Raw genomic sequence first — 17,426 nt, 5'->3', positions numbered from 1 at the left:
AAATAAACTTCCTTCTTCATCCTAACCCTCCAGGTTCTGCTCCATAACCATGCCTTGGTTTCATTTGTTTTGCTTTTCATGTAGCCCAGGCTGACTTGGAACTTAATATGTACCCAAGGACGGTCTTGAGCTCCTGCCCAGACTCTACTTCCCAAGCACTGAGATTACAGGCATGTCCAACCCTTACAAACAGGAAGCTAGATTTAGACTCAGTGTGAGAGGGAAATGGTTCATCATTGCTGTTGGGTTGCATTTGCTGTCCTAAGTTCCTGTATGTTCACTTACATACAAAACCCTCTACAACTGCCACACAGAAATATTTATTTAAGGATGACTTCCACATGAGATACATCGAAGAGGATTTCGAAATCACAGCTCTTAGCACATACTGATGAGGCTTCTTTGCCACAGAAATATATGATAACACAGCCAAATGCTTCATTCTGCCAACCTTATTGTTATTAGAGCAAACTGTATGAGAATCATCCTAGTAACCAAAATAACAAAGAGCAGAGTGCTGCAAAGTCCAAGTCACCGACATCAAGCCATCTTTTCTGGTGTATTTTTGGGTTTCTGGTTTGTTTTTACTACTACTTTTATTTATGTGGATGTGTGTATCTCAGTGTGAGGAATGCCATGCATATAACCACCTTCAGGAAGCTAGAAGAAGGAACTAAATCCTTAGGGTTGGAGACACTGGCAGCTGTGAGCTGCCTGACATAGTGCTGGGAATTGAACTTAGATTCCCTGAGCCTCTCTAGCCCCTTTCTGGAGTGTTTTTAAGGAGCAAAAGTAGTCACAAATCACCATCAAAGCTCAAGCCTTCACTGGTCCAGTCCCCAAGGAACACACACCAGAGCTTCCAGGCCTACCTGAAACTTCAGTGCCTGGGATCCACAGGCACAAGAAATCAAAAAGGAAAGCCTGGAGCATGTCGTTCATGTCACTTTGCAATGACAGGTGGTCATCTAACGACTTGTATTTCCTTGCATGGCCTTTGGACCAAGCACAGGCAATACAAAACTGAACCAGGGAAAACGTCTAGTTCAGGTGAGAAGGAAAGGGAGGCCTTGGAGGCACCATAATCCTCAGCAATGTTCACTAATTTAGAGGAACCATGAGTAGGAAAAGGTGGGATGAGTGCCAGTCACACACAGGCCGCAGAGCCCTTGACCATCAAGAAACACAGTTATGTATAATCTCAGTGTGGTGCATACACTCAGTAAGCACAATGATGACAACAGAAAGATCATACTCACATAAACCTGGGGATGTATGATATTTGTTCTGCTGCTTGGGCTGCCAATCTAAGAGAGAGTCGCAGAGTCAGAGCATCAGCACAGACCCACAACAGCAGGTGCAATTACATTCAGTGACAATCTAACTGTCTTGAGCAGTGCTGAAACTACTTTCAGGCACAGTATGTCTAAAGACAACACGCTATGTCCTGCACAGCAGGGAGAAAACAAAGGTCAGTCTACAAACGTTTAACAGCTGTGAGCTTCCTCCAGCACCCAGCGATGCAATGGAAGGCATGTACAGGAAGAGTCGGTCCTCTCACTGCCTGGCATGAACTTAGGCAGAAAAATAAAGAATTGTTTGCTCCCATTGAAGATAGGTGGGGTACCAGAGAGAGAAAGAGAGAGACCTTAAAAACAAACACCTATGGAATGGTGTTCTCTGAAAGTATCTCTCTACAGTTTCTACCACATCACTGGTGCCCATAAATAGTCATCTGCCCAGCAAAGCATGAATATGGCACCTGTATCACCTGGACACTGGCCTCTGCCTACACCAGCAACTAGGGAAGCTGTCTGCATCCTTCCCCAATGCCCTGCAGCCCCAGGACCACAGACCAGGGCAAAACTAGGAGAGAACATATGAACTCCCAAGATCAGATAAAAAGGAACAATGGTCACCTCTGTACCTCATTGCCACACAGGATTTGGTACCTCAGAGTTAAAAGGATCACAGAAGAATACTATAATGTGAAAATGTATATAAATTATAAAACTTTATAATACATCAAAAACAGTCAAGATAGTTCACACCCTCCGACTTAACCACGCCCAGATCATGTGCTGTGTGGTCAGGCTTACAATGGTCACCCTGTACCGAGCATGTACAAATTCTTACCTCATCTCTATCCCCTACACAACACAGTATTAGCAACCATTTCCACAGCACTTATGGTACTAGGCACACCCTAGGTACTCTACACAGAATTTCCAGTTTACTGGAGAATATGCATGACTTGCATGCAAACACTATGCTACCTAACACAAGGGATTTGAACACCTAAGATTTGGGTATGTGGAGGACAGGTAAAGTCGTGAAACCCATTCCCCAGAGACACTGAGGGATTGCTGTATTCAAGTTTCCAGTCGGTAAGGAGTCAAGAAAGACATCTACCTACATGCGATAGCACGCTACTGACAAATGTCCACCTTGTTTTCTTCTGATGGCAACCACTGCCTGGCTTATCTGCATGTTGATTACCAACCCCTACCCCGAGCCAATAACCCAATGTTCTCTTCTTAGAAACAGTGGAACAAAGCACTTCCCTGGAGCTGTGTGACAGTCTGGCCTGGCAGGGTATGACATAACGCCACACAGCAGCCACTCACCGTAGAGGAAGAGGAGTTTTTATCTGGTGCTGCATACCGGAAGAAGGTCCCAACCTTGTCCACGGACACTGGACTCACTTGCTCCCAACCATTGACTCGAACTTGCAGCTGATGGATGCGCAAGTCATGAGTATGTCTGTCAATCAGAACAGAAAGGGTCCAGTCTCAAAAAGGAAGGAAATTAGGAGCAGAGACTCCAATCTGATTTATTGTATAATGATGTAAATGCCATCTGGCTAAACCTTCTCAGCACCAGCTAATGAGCAAGGTCAAGAAGGGGCTTTAACAAGCTTTTTTGCTGGTGGCAAGTAGTGAGAAGTGACACGCTTGAACCAAGGGGCATCTACCCTCCTCTCATAAAAACCATGAAATCTTGTATGTTTGCCAGTTCTCTCTCAGAAGCCCCCACCTAGCCTTCATGAGATAATGACGTCAGAGCTAACAGTCGAGTGGAGCAGTCGAAGTATACTAGCCATTGAGTCGCGCAACCGCACCCTTAGGGATGCATAAGCTTTCTTATTTTGATTCCTTTGTTGGAAATTCTACTCCTCTCAGGAACACATCCAGTCGTTTGGCTCAGACCCTACATAACCACAAGCAGGCCTGGGAGACAGAGCCCTAGGAGTTACAGAGCACTAGTGCTCAGCTGAAATTGGAGCAGCAGGCAGTGGGCAGAACAGAAGGAATGGGAGGAAATTGCACGTTTAATTCTATTTTAGATTTTGCCTAATTCAAGCCAGAAGGCTGAAATGGGGAACTGAACTTGAGGCTGACAGGAAGGGAGGAGGACGGCATGGGGTACCGTGTGCCAAGGAGAAAATGCCAAAAAAAAAAAAAAAAGGCATTCATTTTGATGAGTTCAAGCAGCACAGTGGGTTACAGAACACCAAGGTCAGGCCCTCTCTAAGGCAAGAGGCAAGGCTTATTCAAAGTCACCATCAACAAGAGCCTCATGAAGGACAGGACATTCCGGAAGTCTGTCCAGCATAGTGATTCCACCCCCACCTCTATAAGACCTCCAGAGACCCAGACCTACATATTCAAAACCCTCGCCAGACAGGACTAGCCTGTGCAAACCTGCACAAGAGTGCTTTGTTGTGAAGGAGGTTTGCACAGAAGCAGGGAACTCAGGCCTGAAACCAGTCTCTTCCACTTCAGCTTGCCCCTGAAATCAGCCCGAGGCTCAAACACTAAACCTTCACCTATTTACATCCATGACAGCCTTCTCATTTAAAAATGCAGTGTGATACCTTGTTGGACATTCTATCAACTTGTAGGAAACAGACTTAAAGCCTTCTTCCGTATTGTGCCAACTCCAACTCGTCTGGCTGGCTGCTGAAAGAGTAACCAGGCCAGCAGTGCCCCTTGATATTACACTGCATCCAATTGCTGCCTTACTCTTACTGTTCTGTATCCTGAGCCTATCTGCTTTGAGAACCTGTCTAGAATAGCACATGGAAACCTGGCCAGGATACAATGAGTGTTAGGATGTAGCTAGTCTTTTCCCAGACTCTGAAATACTTAGTTAACGCCTCACACATTGAATGAATGGGAATAGAAAGAAACGATTTTCCAGATGGCATGACAGGCTATATTTTAAGAGGAAACAATTGACATTCAAAGTATCTTTTCACAATAAAACACTCAAGTCATGAATAAGTGAAAGACAAGACACCAGGGACAAACATTTACATCCATGTCATGTCTTTCACAGAAGGATAAACGATCAAAGTTTACCTGTGTCTTAACTTTCCTCTGGCTTCAAATTCAAAAGGAATCTCTTCACCTGTGAGGACTTCTCGCCACTCACTGACATTGTGGGCATCATCCAGAAAAGCTCCATTCCCTTCTGGAGCCACCCCGGGACTCCCGCTGTGAGACAGTGCAGCCCTGGAATCAAATCAGATGACAGGTCGTCCCTCCTGCCTTGCTCTCCCTGCTGCCTCTACAGTAGCTCTGAGCCACCGAGAAGAAGTGGTCTTCCTACAACTGACTGACTGCACTGGCATGACACACCCTGGTTATTCTTTGTGAGCCAAGAAGGTCAGTAACTTCGGCTACTTTGAGGCTCGGTTACAACTTCTCTGACTGCTTGGAAATAGATTAAAGTAACGGTGAGCACAGCGGCACATACTAGCTCAGCTGAGGAATGAGGGTGAACATAAAGAAGTTTACATGGCAAGCTTTAGGCCAGCCTGGGCTACATAAGTGAGGCCCTGTTTCAATGTCTTTTAATTTAAAGTAAGTTCACTCGTGTATGTGTGTGGTGTATGCATCTGCATGTTACATTATGCACATGTGTGTATGTGGGGGTCAGAGGTCAACATCAGGTGTCCTCAGTGAATCTCTACCTCGTTATCTGAGACAGGATCTCTCTGTGAACCTGGAGCTCATCAGCTGGCCAAACTGGCTATCCCTTCAGCTCCAGGGATCCCCATCTTCACTTCTTCTTCTTCTTTTTTTTTAAAAATATTTGTTTGTTTGTTTGTTTGCTTATTTATTTATTATGTGTATAATATTTTGTCTGTGTGTATGTCTGCAGGCCAGAAGAGGGCACCAGACCCCATTACAGATGGTTGTGAGCCACCATGTGGTTGCTGGGAATTGAACTCAGGACCTTTGGAAGAGCAGGCAATGCTCTTAACCACTGAGCCATCTCTCCAGCTCCCCCGACTCTTCACTTCTTAGTGCTGAGACAATAGGTACACTACTATCTATGTTCAGCATCTTACAAGTGTGCTGGATCCAATCACTGGCTGAGCCATCTTCCCAGCCCTACACATCAGGCGTTAAGGCGATTGCCTCACAAGCACGAGCATGGGAGTTTGATCACCAGAACCCATGGAAGAATCTGGGTGTGGTGGTGCATGGATCCTAGCACTCCTCCTAGGAACAGGAGACAGGATCCTTAGAGCTGAGTGGCCAGCCAGCCTGGCCTAATCAATAAGCTCCAGGCCACTGGGAGACTCTTTGTCAAGGGAGGTAGATGCATTCCTGAGGATAGCATCCAAGGTTGCTCTCTGCCTCTGCATACACATTCACATACATGCATGAGCACGCACACGCACATACACACATTCACCCACAGCCACACTCACACACATGCACCAAAAAGAAAAGAAAGAGACCTGTGAAAGCTGTTAGTATCCAGCCACCTGCTCCAGCAGTGAGTCTGGAACATGTACACCAAGGCAGGACTTTCTAAGAGACTATGCTGGTGACCAGCAAGAATTTAACTGACATGAACTGGTAAACAGCGAAGTCTTAGCCAAGGTACCTTCATAGCTAGTAGAAGAAGAATGTCATTTCAAATCAGCTGACAGTCACTCAATTCTGCACTTCATGAAGCTGAAAAGCCCCCCACCGCCCCGTATTCAGAACATTGAACCAACATCTAAGCAGGCATAGCTGTCAGCTAAGCTTTGTATTTAGCTTAGGCGAGTTCTCATGCCCTCCTGAGTCTACCCATGCTATCTGGGCCAAAGTGTGCTCTAGAGACAAAAACAAGAGTTCAGGAGTAGTGTTGGAGGGTATTTCCAAAGCAGGCTCAGAGGAAATATGCCAAATACTTAGTTTTGTGACCATATATAGCTTCTTTAAAGAGTGTGGCACCTAAGGAGACCTGGAATGACTTTTCTCTCAACCTGACTGTAAACCTAACGCACACCAGGTCAAGATGAGCACAGCTCCACTACTGCTCACTCGGAACCACTTCTCTGTGGTCCTTTGCAGAATCAGAACTTCTACCACCAATCTCAGGACACGAGTTACTGACTGATTCGCGTACAAGCCCAGAGGCCTTGAGCAGGGGCCAACCTTGCCCTGGCTGCCAGGGATGTAAGCAGCTCCAGAGACAGAAAGAAAACACCTTACCTGGTGGGTGTAGTAGTCAGGGTGGCAAACCACAGTGTGCATCCCGTGTGGTTCCGCAGAGCGAAGGGGACAAATGGCTGCCGGCGCTTGGGGGTTTTCACCTCTGCTGTGACAAACAAACAAAAAAGACTATTAATATCTACTGTGTCTTCATGACAGAAACCCTCCTCCACCTGGGGACAGCACCCACAGCTGCCTCCTGTGTGAAGACAGAAGCGAGAAAAAGGACTACAGGCTTGTTGACATGACAAACAGACGCTGCAAGATTTGCTGGCTACTGTGTGACCCCCCCCCCCCCACTCACTCAAACACACACACAATACCCACAACTCACATGGGTCTTACTGCTGAGAAGATGGTATCAGAACCTGACCTGGTTTAAAAACACACACACACACACACACACACACACACACACAAGACTGAAAGGCGATTCCTCCCAGTGCATTCTCAACACTAACCCTGGTGGAAGCCCGTTTTCTCTTCTAGTGCTATCTTCAAGATCATGCTTTCTGAAAGCTTTTAAAATGAAATTTTAGGTCTCTCTTCTTTTTAGTGGGCACTATGTCTGTGCATGTATGTGCAGGCGTGCATGCAGAAGTTAGCACTGACGATCTTTTCCTCTGTCTTTCTTCGCTTTATTACTTCCTACTTATTTTGAGACAAGGCGTCACATGAATCTGGAGTTCACCGACTGACTGACTGCCGCCTGTCCCCCTCCAACACCAACACTAGGATTATGGACACATGCTACTGAGCACAGTTTTTCCATGTGGGTTCTGGGGATCAAACTCAAGTCCTCATGCCTACACAGAAGAGCCAGTCCCCTACCATAGTTCCCTTTTTGACACAGGCAGCCAGCTAGATAGTGTAAGGCAGGCACTGAGGAGGCTGCAAAGGCAGCAGTTCACACAGCTGTTTCACAAAACAACCTCTGACTGGGAACCTGCAGAGAAACAACCACCACCAGAAAATAACATAACCGATTCTAGGGAGAGGCGAACTGATTCTCAACACTGATAACTGTCAAAAGGCTCTACAGTGTTCTCAGGACCTTTCTGTGGTCCACTCTGACCAAGGGCCTGTCACCTCCAATAACCATACAAACTAAGTGGGAAGAGGCGGCAGGAACTACCAGGCAGTGACAATCCACGGTAGGAAGGCAGCTGGCTGAGGAGCTCATAGCACATAGACACTGATGACCACAGCAGGCCCCATGGTTCAGCCATCACTTTTGTTTATCCTGAAAGCACAAAGACAGCCACAACGTCGGTGGAGGTGACGGGGGACACATCTCAAGGGACAGCAAATGTTAGCAGTGGAGACCAGTGAGGCTGAAATCATTTTACAGGGCCCCATGCTTCCCACAGACAAGACCAAGAAGATAAACCACATCTGTGGAGCCATGATGAACATGCCCTGTCCAGCCATGGCAATCATCAGCCTATTTATTAAGATTCCATCATATTAAGAGTCCATCACTTTCTCTGGTACTTGCATTGTGGCAGCTTTACAAAAGGGGTGGGGGGGGGGGGGTGATGACTGCCAAACAGGCAAATGCAGGTTAACACAGGTTCTCTCTGGACAATGGAAACTCAGCAGGCCCTACAACAGTCATCTGCAAAGGACAAGAGCAGTCCAGAGCAGTGGTTGTCAATATGGGGGTCAAGACCCACTCTGGAAAACCTCTCTCTCCAAATTATTCACATTAAAATTCATAACAGTAAAAAAACTACAGTCATGAAGTAGCAACAAAATAATTTTATGTTTAGGGACCACCACAACTTGAGGAACTGTACTAAAGAACACTGGAAAGGTTGAGAAACACTGGTATAGAGGGTGCTCCGGTCCCGCATCATGTGGGGATACTGGTGAGGATAATGTTTGCCTACTACTGTACTCACTTCCATCCCAGGGACCTCATTTGGTTCCCTAGGTGCTCCCCCCAGTGCAAGAGGCTGCAGCAAGAGTGTCCCAAAGGATTAACAGTGCTGTGTGCTCAGTCGGGGAGGAGCCTCCCTCCACGCAAGCAAGGAAAGCGCCTTCATTACAGTAGACAAGGCCAAGAGGAAAGGGACCAGACTGAAAATTTCCTTGTGCAAATCACACTTTGAGAGACCAGGTGGCAGATTGGCTTTGACCACTTTGAAATATAGGCTCAAGAACTAGAAATCCATATAGAAAGCAATCTACACGCCTACTGCTGTGGAATTAGATGACATGGGAGAAACCATGCACAGGACCCCACATTTCATGTGCTGATCAGGCCTAATGACAGAGGCTGAAACAACACAGAGAGCACATAAATCCCAGCACTGCATCAGCATCCAATTGTCTGTGTCCTTGCCTTTGGCACAATATCAAGAAAAAACTCCCAAATCCATCAAAGAGAACATTATTTCCTGATGGCCTCAAAAAATCTGCCTCCAGTGAGTGAATCTGATTTCTTCAGAGGCTGAGAAAGCCTTAAGCTCCTCACATTCAAGTTTACTATCGGACTAGCTGAGGAAATTCCTACCTCTCTGCTCATCTCTCCCAGAGTAAACTGGCCATTCTAAGGAGTGGGATTTTTATGCTACATAGCAACTCGGCTATCAGAAAAGGCCTGCTTTGTGGATCATAATAAAGACACTGAAGCCCTATATCTGATGCTAGCTAGTAACAGAAGAGAAGGCAAATTCCTGTGCTGTCCACAAGAGTCTGTCACATTGGCAACAGGGGAATAGTGCTCAGTGTTTGCCTCAATGAGGAAGTCATCCTGGAAAGCTCAACAGTGGGGATTCAGAATGAACGAAGATCAGAGGCCTCTCTCAAAGACCCACCTCAGCTGAGCCTTCTAAAACCAGAATACACTGATCAAATGCCTTTTGGTTTATCTTTCCCTTTCTTTTGACAGGGTCTTGCTACATAGTCATGGCTAGCCTGGAACTTATAATCCTCCTGCCTCACCTCCCAAGTGCTGGGATTACGGATGTGGACCACCAAACCCAGCTCAAATGCCTTTTAAAATAAAACATATCAAGACCTGTGATTTGGATTTATCACAAACGTACCGTCAGATGAACAGTACTATTAACACAAAGGAAGAAAGGCAGCTTGGTGATATAAACGGTGGCATTTCTTTCTGCTCTCGCTCTCCAGTCCATTCTCTTTCCTATCTCCTAAGTGCATAAATTCCTTTGTAAAGAAACGAAAGATTCTATCCAAGCAATTTGTTGGGAAATACTTTGTTGGCTCTCTGACCAGCGATTACAGCTCCTACTTCACAGAACCCCCGCATCCCCATGAGAATACACGCTGGCTGAGGACTCTGTAGGCAAAGCCATGCGGCATTGCCTGCCAAAGGATGGCGTTCCTCCACCTCCTTCCTTTTCCTTGGAAGAGCCCTTCATGCCTTTGGCGTCTCTGTCACTGGAGGTCCGGAAAGAGACGGTGAAGAAGCAGATGTCACTCACGACTGCAGCCACCCCATGATGAGGATGATGAGGTGCTGCTGTGCTCCTCTGCTGCAGACATTCTTTCAGGCTACTGAACCAAAGTACTTAAAACTCAATATAGCCCAATTCAGCTCCACTCAACAACACGCATGAAAAAAACAGTGTACAAATGGACATAGAAAGCAGTTCTTGAAACAGGCAAATGGCGCAGCCTCTGGCTGTACTGTACCTCGAGCATAGGTCTGGTACTCTAGGTTAGTCAGACTGGCTGTACTCCTAGTTCTAAGGTAGACAAGAGGGAGGCCTGGTAGACAGGAGAGACAAAGTTAGAGGGTAAGAACAGGTGCGGTGAGGAAGAATCACCTCCACAAACACGAGTTGAGAACATTACAAATGGCATGCATCATGCAATTGTGAGAGCGCCCTTCCTGACTGCTAGGAGCCAAGAACGTGCTTGGCAAAGGCAGCAATTTTCTGCAAGGCTTTGATGGTGCAGCTGTGTCAAGGCACACTGCCCTTTTTCTAATTAGGCAACAATGAATGCACTGAACATACCCTCAAAGAGAACAACAAGTCTTCGGGAAGGTTTTAATTTAAACCATGTTATGTGTTGGCCCAGAAAAGTCTAATCAGTATGGATTTTAAGGGAGATATGCCATTCCAGTTGGAAAAGCGCAGGAGCGACAGGGTGCTGGTCACTGGCCACCTCAAATACTCAAGCAAAAGTCAGTCTGGCCTCCAGATTCCAGCAGTCCTTTCTCGGTTTATCTCACAGGACTAAGTTCCAACTGGACGCACACCTCACAAAACACCTGTACTTCTCATAAACTGATCAATGGAGTCATGCCGCTGAGGTTCACCTAGTTGAGGTTCACCTACGGAATAAGCCCTTGTTGAAAGGCTGACAACCAGGGCAACACAAAGCAAATGTGCTCTGCTCCCTGCTAGCTAGAAACATTGAAACAGCAGGGGGTTCCCAGTTCCTTAGGAGGAACTTCACACTGAGGTTACTCTGGGAGCCTGGTTTATGTCTGGTCTCAGTCAAAAACCTAACTTTGGGGAGAAATATGGCTAACGTTCTCAAATAAGATCTGAAAATTAGTAGTCAGTTCAACACGGTTGAAAGCTACTAATTTGAAAGTCGGTGCCACACATGCTGCGGGAAGTCTCTTAGACGGCTTCCAGGAAGACATAGTAAAAAGACATTTGGTGTTTAGGTGTATCAGTGTCAGGTGGCTAAAATAGTGTATCACATCAGCCTCAATAACCATAAAAATCAAGCTCTAATGTAGATAGGGCAATTTACTAACAACAGAAAGAGGAGAAAAGTGTAAGAAAGAGGGAGTGGGCCTTCCAGTGCATCAGGCCTTCCTGGAGTTGGCACTAACTGGACTGAGGTCACCAACTACAGAGCTCTCTTCAGAACCATGCTCTCTTGGACATACAAGGATTGCTTAGAGTCTTCTGGACAGGCAAGGTTGTTTTTTTCGCCACACAGATTAGGGTTAGGGGAGCTGGAGCTTGGACTCAGAAGCAAAAGCCTGAGAAGAGAAAACAACCCAAACCGAAGCTTTTGTCTTTCCTTCTAGAAACACGAGGCAGTCTGCTCGCACACCCCAGGAGAGGCAAACAGGCACAAAAGCTTCCTATGCTAAGAAAGCCCATCTTCCCTGGACTGTAAGCAGACCAGATGGAATATTTACGTATTCATGAGCCATGTGAGGTCCCGCCAAGACTCTCCAAAGAAACCACACTGAAAGAGTTGGGGCTGAGCTGAATTTGGATGACAATGGCTTGTGGAACAAGCAGGACCTGTGGTGTCTGTCACCTCTCCCCAGCTCTGAGGCAAACAGAGCTCCATGCTGAGGTATTCATCAGAACCAAAAACATCATCAACAAAGAACACACTGAATCCTTCCTCAAGAGCCAGTATTCAACTCCTTTATGCACTATGAACAATACAAGTCCTTCTTTTAAAAAGGCTTTTCCACTTGGGATCTTGCCCTCCCTCTTTCCAAGAATACATACAAACCCTCTAGCATTACTTTAAATGTTTTTATAATACAGTTTTTAAAAAATCCTGTCGACTGAAAAACCAATTGATTTTGCCCAACTGAAAATAAAGCGACCAACAGCGTGTCCTGACATGCTCTCCAGTGTCACTGGAAATCAAGAGTAAAGGTTTGCAGATCCCCTCTCCCCCATGTCACTGGAATTAGAGCCTGCAGTAATATTTCAGTAGTTTGTGCCAGAAAACCGTCTTTTCCAAGGACTAAAACCAACAACGGAGGCTAGTCAGAACTTCCTATGGAGTTCTCCACAGAGAACAAGCATTCTATACGAGTCTCTCGGTGAAGGACTGCTCTGTAGATTAACATTGATACAGACAGGCTTGTGCTTATAGAAACCTTACTTTGTCCAAAGCATGGCGGATCCACTGAGGAGCCCATCCAGTCTTCGGACTTGACTGACTCTGTTTCCTTGTCTTCTTTACAGTAATCTGCCAACCACGACTCCTTGGTACTGACATACTGATCTAAAAAGAATTTCATGAAGACATGAAGAGGGGAGATAAACAAGGTAAAAGGTTCATATCAAATTATTTCAATTCAGCAAAACAAGCTTTTACTAAGCACCTCCTTATATGCTGGGTCTATGCTAGAAGCTGAAAAGGCTGGACCCTGGAGATGGAATTCCACATGGAAAAGATGAAAGCCATCAGAAAAACTACCTCCATGAAGCCACCCATGATACAAAAGGGGATAAAGCCATGACAGAAATACAACGCTGTGGGACAGAAAGGGTCAAAAGTGGGTGGTGGGTGTATACCAAAGTCCAGGGAAGTCTTTAGACAGGCAGACTCGTGCTTTGGTTCTTGAAAAGGTGAATAGAGACTCAATGAGACTGAGGACAGAGTCACTAGCAAAATTCTAAGACATTAAAGTAAATGAGATACTCAGAATACTGAGTGAATGCTGTATCTTCATTGCACACAGTGCAGAAGGGACAAGGCAGAAAAATCCTGATCTGCAGATGGACATTTCAGGGCCAAAGAAACTTTTAAGAAGGCATGCTATTGGCTTGGCAATTCTTTAAGCAAATCATTTTCAGAGTTAACTCAGTGTGGAAGCTGATAGGAAACAGCACAGAGAATTAACTCATTCTGCTAAAGTCATACCTTAAAGAACTGCTCTGTACCAGGGTACGGCACTGGGTGCCTATAATTACAGACACTTTGGAGGCTAAGGCAGAAGTGTGATTTTGAGACTAGCTTAGGCTAGACTACAGAACCTTGTTTTAAAAACAAACAAAAATTCCTCTGTGACTGAAAAAAGCAAATCTAGGCTCACTTCTAGGGTACTTTATGAAACCTACAGACAAGAATTATGAGGAGAAAGTTCATGGGGACACTTTGTGGTCCCTAAGCAGCCTCAGCTCTAGCTTGGCCATGGAGAGCATTAACATGGGGCCTCAACACTAGACACCAGATTAGGTTCACTAGGAGAGCAGCCATGATGAGGAAGTGATGCCAGGCACAGGGCCAAGCATTTGCCCACCTGGCATCCTTGTCTGCAGGCAAAGGACTCGTGTTACAGAAAGATGTTAGCCTACAGCAGGCACGGTTCCACTCACCAATCAGTACAGAAGTGATGTTGATATCCAGGCGGGGTTTGGCCTTGGCCTCCAGCTTTAGTCGTGGAGGATGGAGACGACTAGCTGCCTGTTGTTGCCAGGATACAGAGCACGGCCATGGCTCAATAAATGGCTCCCAGCCTAAAAGAATGCAGGAAATAAAACATCTGTTCAGCAGATATCAAGGGTTTATAGGAGAATACTGCTCATGAGTGCTTAGCAAGGACAGAATACAGCCTAATGGCTCCAATTCCATCTCACAATGAAAGAACCACCTTTGGCTACAGGTCACCCTACAGATGCCTGCTGTGCATGGAACATGCCTGGAAGAGCATTAACACTCCCCATCATGCTCTTCTCCAGGTGGCAGGAAGAAGGCAGGGAGGACACATGCTCTGTTTCATTAAAGCTAGGTGACCTCTTCCTCAATAGAGACAGGAAAAAGAGCCTCAGGCTTAGGTTAGAGAAGAAAAACAGTGGCTTTAGCTAAGAGCTCCTACATCCATCCGCTGAACAAAGGCACATTTGGAGACTCATTAGCTTAATTTTCTCAGGTTTTTGTTTTTGTTTTAATCTTAAAATGTGTCACATGTACAAAAGGAATTTAAACAAGATTATATATATATATAATATATATAATACACACACACAATTTAAAGGAAATACTACCACAAGCACTTGTGTAAATCATTTGAAATAGAAATAAAAAATCAGGTTAGGCATAGCTACATATACCTTTAATTCCTGAACTTGGGAAACAGAAGCAGACGGAGCTCTGATGAGTCTGAGGCCAGTTTAGTAAACATGGCGAGTTCTAGGACAGCCTGGGATAGGGAGAACCTGTCTCGAAAGAAAGAAAGAAAGAAAGAAAGAAAGAAAGAAAGAAAGAAAGAGAGAGAAAGGAAAAAAAGAAAAGAGGAGAGAAGAAAGAGAAAGAGAAGAAGAAAAGGGAGAAAGAACTAGAAAGCGACAAGTCCCTGCAAAGTCTGGGTGCTAACTAACCCCCCTCCTTCCCGACAACCTTCTGTCATTCCCTGCAACCATCTGCATGAACTGTTCTCTGCTTTCTTGTCTGTCTTATGCTTTTAGACTTTGTATTTCTTAAGAGTTGGTTGATTAGTCTATGAATAGATGGATATATAGATGAAATCCCATATGTATTCTTTTCAAGATTTCTTCGCCCCTTAAACACGTTTGAGCGCAGTGTTACTGTGCTGGTGAAGCTCACTGAGATGTGTTTTCTGCCAACGAGTAGCACTCCACCAATCTAATTCGCTCATTTTACTCCTGAAAGATGTTCGCTCAACTCTAGTCTCATCACTACTAGGAAGAATAGTACTATAAACACATCTGTCCATGTGTGTTAATGCACAGACTTGAAAGGGGAGTGCAGATCAGCTCTTAAGATGCTTGTGTTCACTGTCACTATATCATGAATACTTCCTAACTACACAAATTAGAATTCCTCTTCAGAAGCTATGGTTCATTTGCACCCAAGTATGTGCCACACTCCACTTCTGCCTGGGTATTAAAAAATTATATTTTGGATCAAATTCAGAAGAATTTCCATGAGTTCCAGGACAGCCTGACTTTAACTACAGAGTAAGACCTTGCCTCAAAAAAAAAAAAAAAAAAAAAATACACAAAACCAAAGAAGCTCAACTCTTTAAAACTAGCTCCCTAGCCTTTGAAAGACTTATAAGTACAGTCATAACATATCAAACATATTTGTTGGTCTTTCTCAGTCTCAAATCACCCCACCCTTTTCCTCATGTCACATGTATACAGCAATGGGCCCTGGTAAACATTTTCACTTATTCTTTAAATCTTCTAATAACTTACACTTTACACTGACCTGACAGAGCGCGGTTATAATAATCTCCAGAAAGGGTGAAGTGGGCATAGCCCTCAGGGCTAGTTCTTATGTGCTGAAGAAAATTCAGACCTGCAACAGAAGCAAATATCACTACAGAGGCAAGAGCAAGGCTGCCCTCCACAGATGAGCTGCATTTCAGACACCAGCTGCAGCTCGTACTGACAGCCTCATGGGAGAGCACACATAACTACAGCATTCTGTCTACCATGTAGGTTTGTGCATCTGTTTTCATGTTTTATACCCACTACATTCAAATGTTATTATTGTGCTGGAAAGATGGCTCAGTGGTTAGGAGCACTGGCTGCTGAGGAAGTTGAGTTCTATACTCAGCACCCACATGGCAGCTCACAACCATCTGTAACTTGAGTTCCAAGGAATCTGATAACCTTTTCTGACCTCCATGGGCACCAGGTAGGCAGTGGTGCACATATATACATACCTGCATGTAAAACATTCATACACATAAAAAATAGAAACATATATATCATTGTCTTAATTGGTGAGTTTTTGGCACTCCCTTAAGCACTGAAGCTAAAATATGCTCTCACTCCCCCAAGCTCATCCCCAGCACACAGGTCAGGCCAAAGCCCTATATTAAGGTATTTCTCCCTGAATGCATGGAAAGAGGGCAGTGATAAGAGAACACTAGCTTAAGTAGATTTTAGTGTGTTTATTAATTCTTTGAGAATTTTATCTATTTTAATAATCTGTTGCCCAGTGTGCTCATATGCGGGAGAGGACCAGAAGAAAGGACAGACAGAGCTCCTGAGGTGATGGAAATTTTATCAGTATCAATCTCTACTATTCCTGGGCTACAGGACGAAGCCACACATGGGAAATAAAAAATTCTGGGAGAGTCTTCCCCATACCCATACTTGAGTATGTCTTATTCTCCTCGACTAATACCTGACAGCCCACACCTATGGCCTTAAGCCTACACTAAAGTATTTTTTACTAAGCATCAAGTCTGCTTTGTTTAAAAAAAAAAAATCTGGTGGGGCATAGGGGCTCACACATTTAATCCCAGCACTTGGGAGGAGGCAGAGACAGGTGGATCTCTGAGTTCAAGGTCAACCTGGCCTATAGGGGGAGTTCTGGGACAGCTGAGGCTAAACAGAGAAACTGTCTCAAAAGGACAAAAAAATCTGAAAAGCATGTTAAACAATTAAGTTTTATCTTAGTTAGTGCACTATGAAGTAGAGGGGAACAAGAAGACAAGGAAAACTTAAAAGGCAGGCCCTAGGAACTGAGCAACACTGGGCTGCTGGAGGTGCCCCAGGCTAGGCACACTCACGGGAGAAGGTAAGCTCGGCAAGGGGCACGTCGCAGTCCATGCAGTCATCAATGAAGCAGATGCATACACTCTCGGCCTTGACTTCTACTCCGGAGATTCGTGGGGCCGCCACGGCCCCCGGGTTGTCTCTACTGCTGGAGGCCAGGGACAGGGACTTCAGAGGTTCTGCATTCTTGAACAGCCAACTTGCTGCCTTCTTCAGCTGACCTTCAAGAAAATCCGAAGGTGAGCATCCCACCAATTCCCAAAGCTTTATAGGGACCTGGGGAGGGGGGTACAAATAATGGGAATCCTGCTCCTAAGCAAAGAGTAAGTTCCTGCTTGCCACACACCTTCTCCCCAAGCTTTCCTGTTCTGACTCCCAAGGCCCCATATGGTGCCATCAGGGACAGAGAGGGGGGTTGGGAGGATCAGATGGTATGCAAGCAACATCTCTGCTCTAGTTCTGCACATACTGATAACTAAATGTCCTCAAATGTCTTCCTTTGTGCATAGTTTGTCATCTCAATCACAAACTCCCTGAGGGCAGAGAACAAAATGAGATACACACACACGTACACACGTGTGTGTGTCTGTGTGTACATGTGTGTGTATCTGTGTGTCTGTGTGTGTACGTGTGTGTGTGTGTGTGTGTGTGTGTGAGAGAGAGAGAGAGAGAGAGAGAGAGAGAGAGAGAGAGAAAGGGA

General features: G+C 45.3%; 1 protein-coding gene across 1 annotated transcript in view; it reads right to left on the bottom strand.

Moving 5' to 3' along the window:
- The window catches only part of LOC121441724 (vacuolar protein sorting-associated protein 13D-like), a 226,987-nt gene that overhangs the window by 127,221 nt on the left and 82,340 nt on the right, over window positions 1-17,426 (bottom strand). Inside the window, exons 36-44 of the mRNA XM_041642967.1 lie at window positions 16,741-16,947; window positions 15,426-15,515; window positions 13,571-13,711; window positions 12,351-12,473; window positions 10,167-10,241; window positions 6,501-6,606; window positions 4,365-4,517; window positions 2,628-2,763; window positions 1,260-1,307 (exon numbers count right to left, since the gene is read on the bottom strand). Coding sequence (XP_041498901.1) covers window positions 1,260-1,307; window positions 2,628-2,763; window positions 4,365-4,517; window positions 6,501-6,606; window positions 10,167-10,241; window positions 12,351-12,473; window positions 13,571-13,711; window positions 15,426-15,515; window positions 16,741-16,947 — 1,079 coding nt within the window. The remainder of the gene's footprint in view (window positions 1-1,259; window positions 1,308-2,627; window positions 2,764-4,364; window positions 4,518-6,500; window positions 6,607-10,166; window positions 10,242-12,350; window positions 12,474-13,570; window positions 13,712-15,425; window positions 15,516-16,740; window positions 16,948-17,426) is intronic.

The sequence above is a fragment of the Microtus oregoni genome, unplaced genomic scaffold (assembly GCF_018167655.1).
Source record: "Microtus oregoni isolate MIOR12 unplaced genomic scaffold, Mior012 000081F_ref0000091, whole genome shotgun sequence".
Taxonomy (NCBI): domain Eukaryota; kingdom Metazoa; phylum Chordata; class Mammalia; order Rodentia; family Cricetidae; genus Microtus; species Microtus oregoni.
The sequence above is the reverse complement of the archived record's forward strand: the minus strand, read 5'-3'. Positions and strand labels throughout refer to the sequence as shown.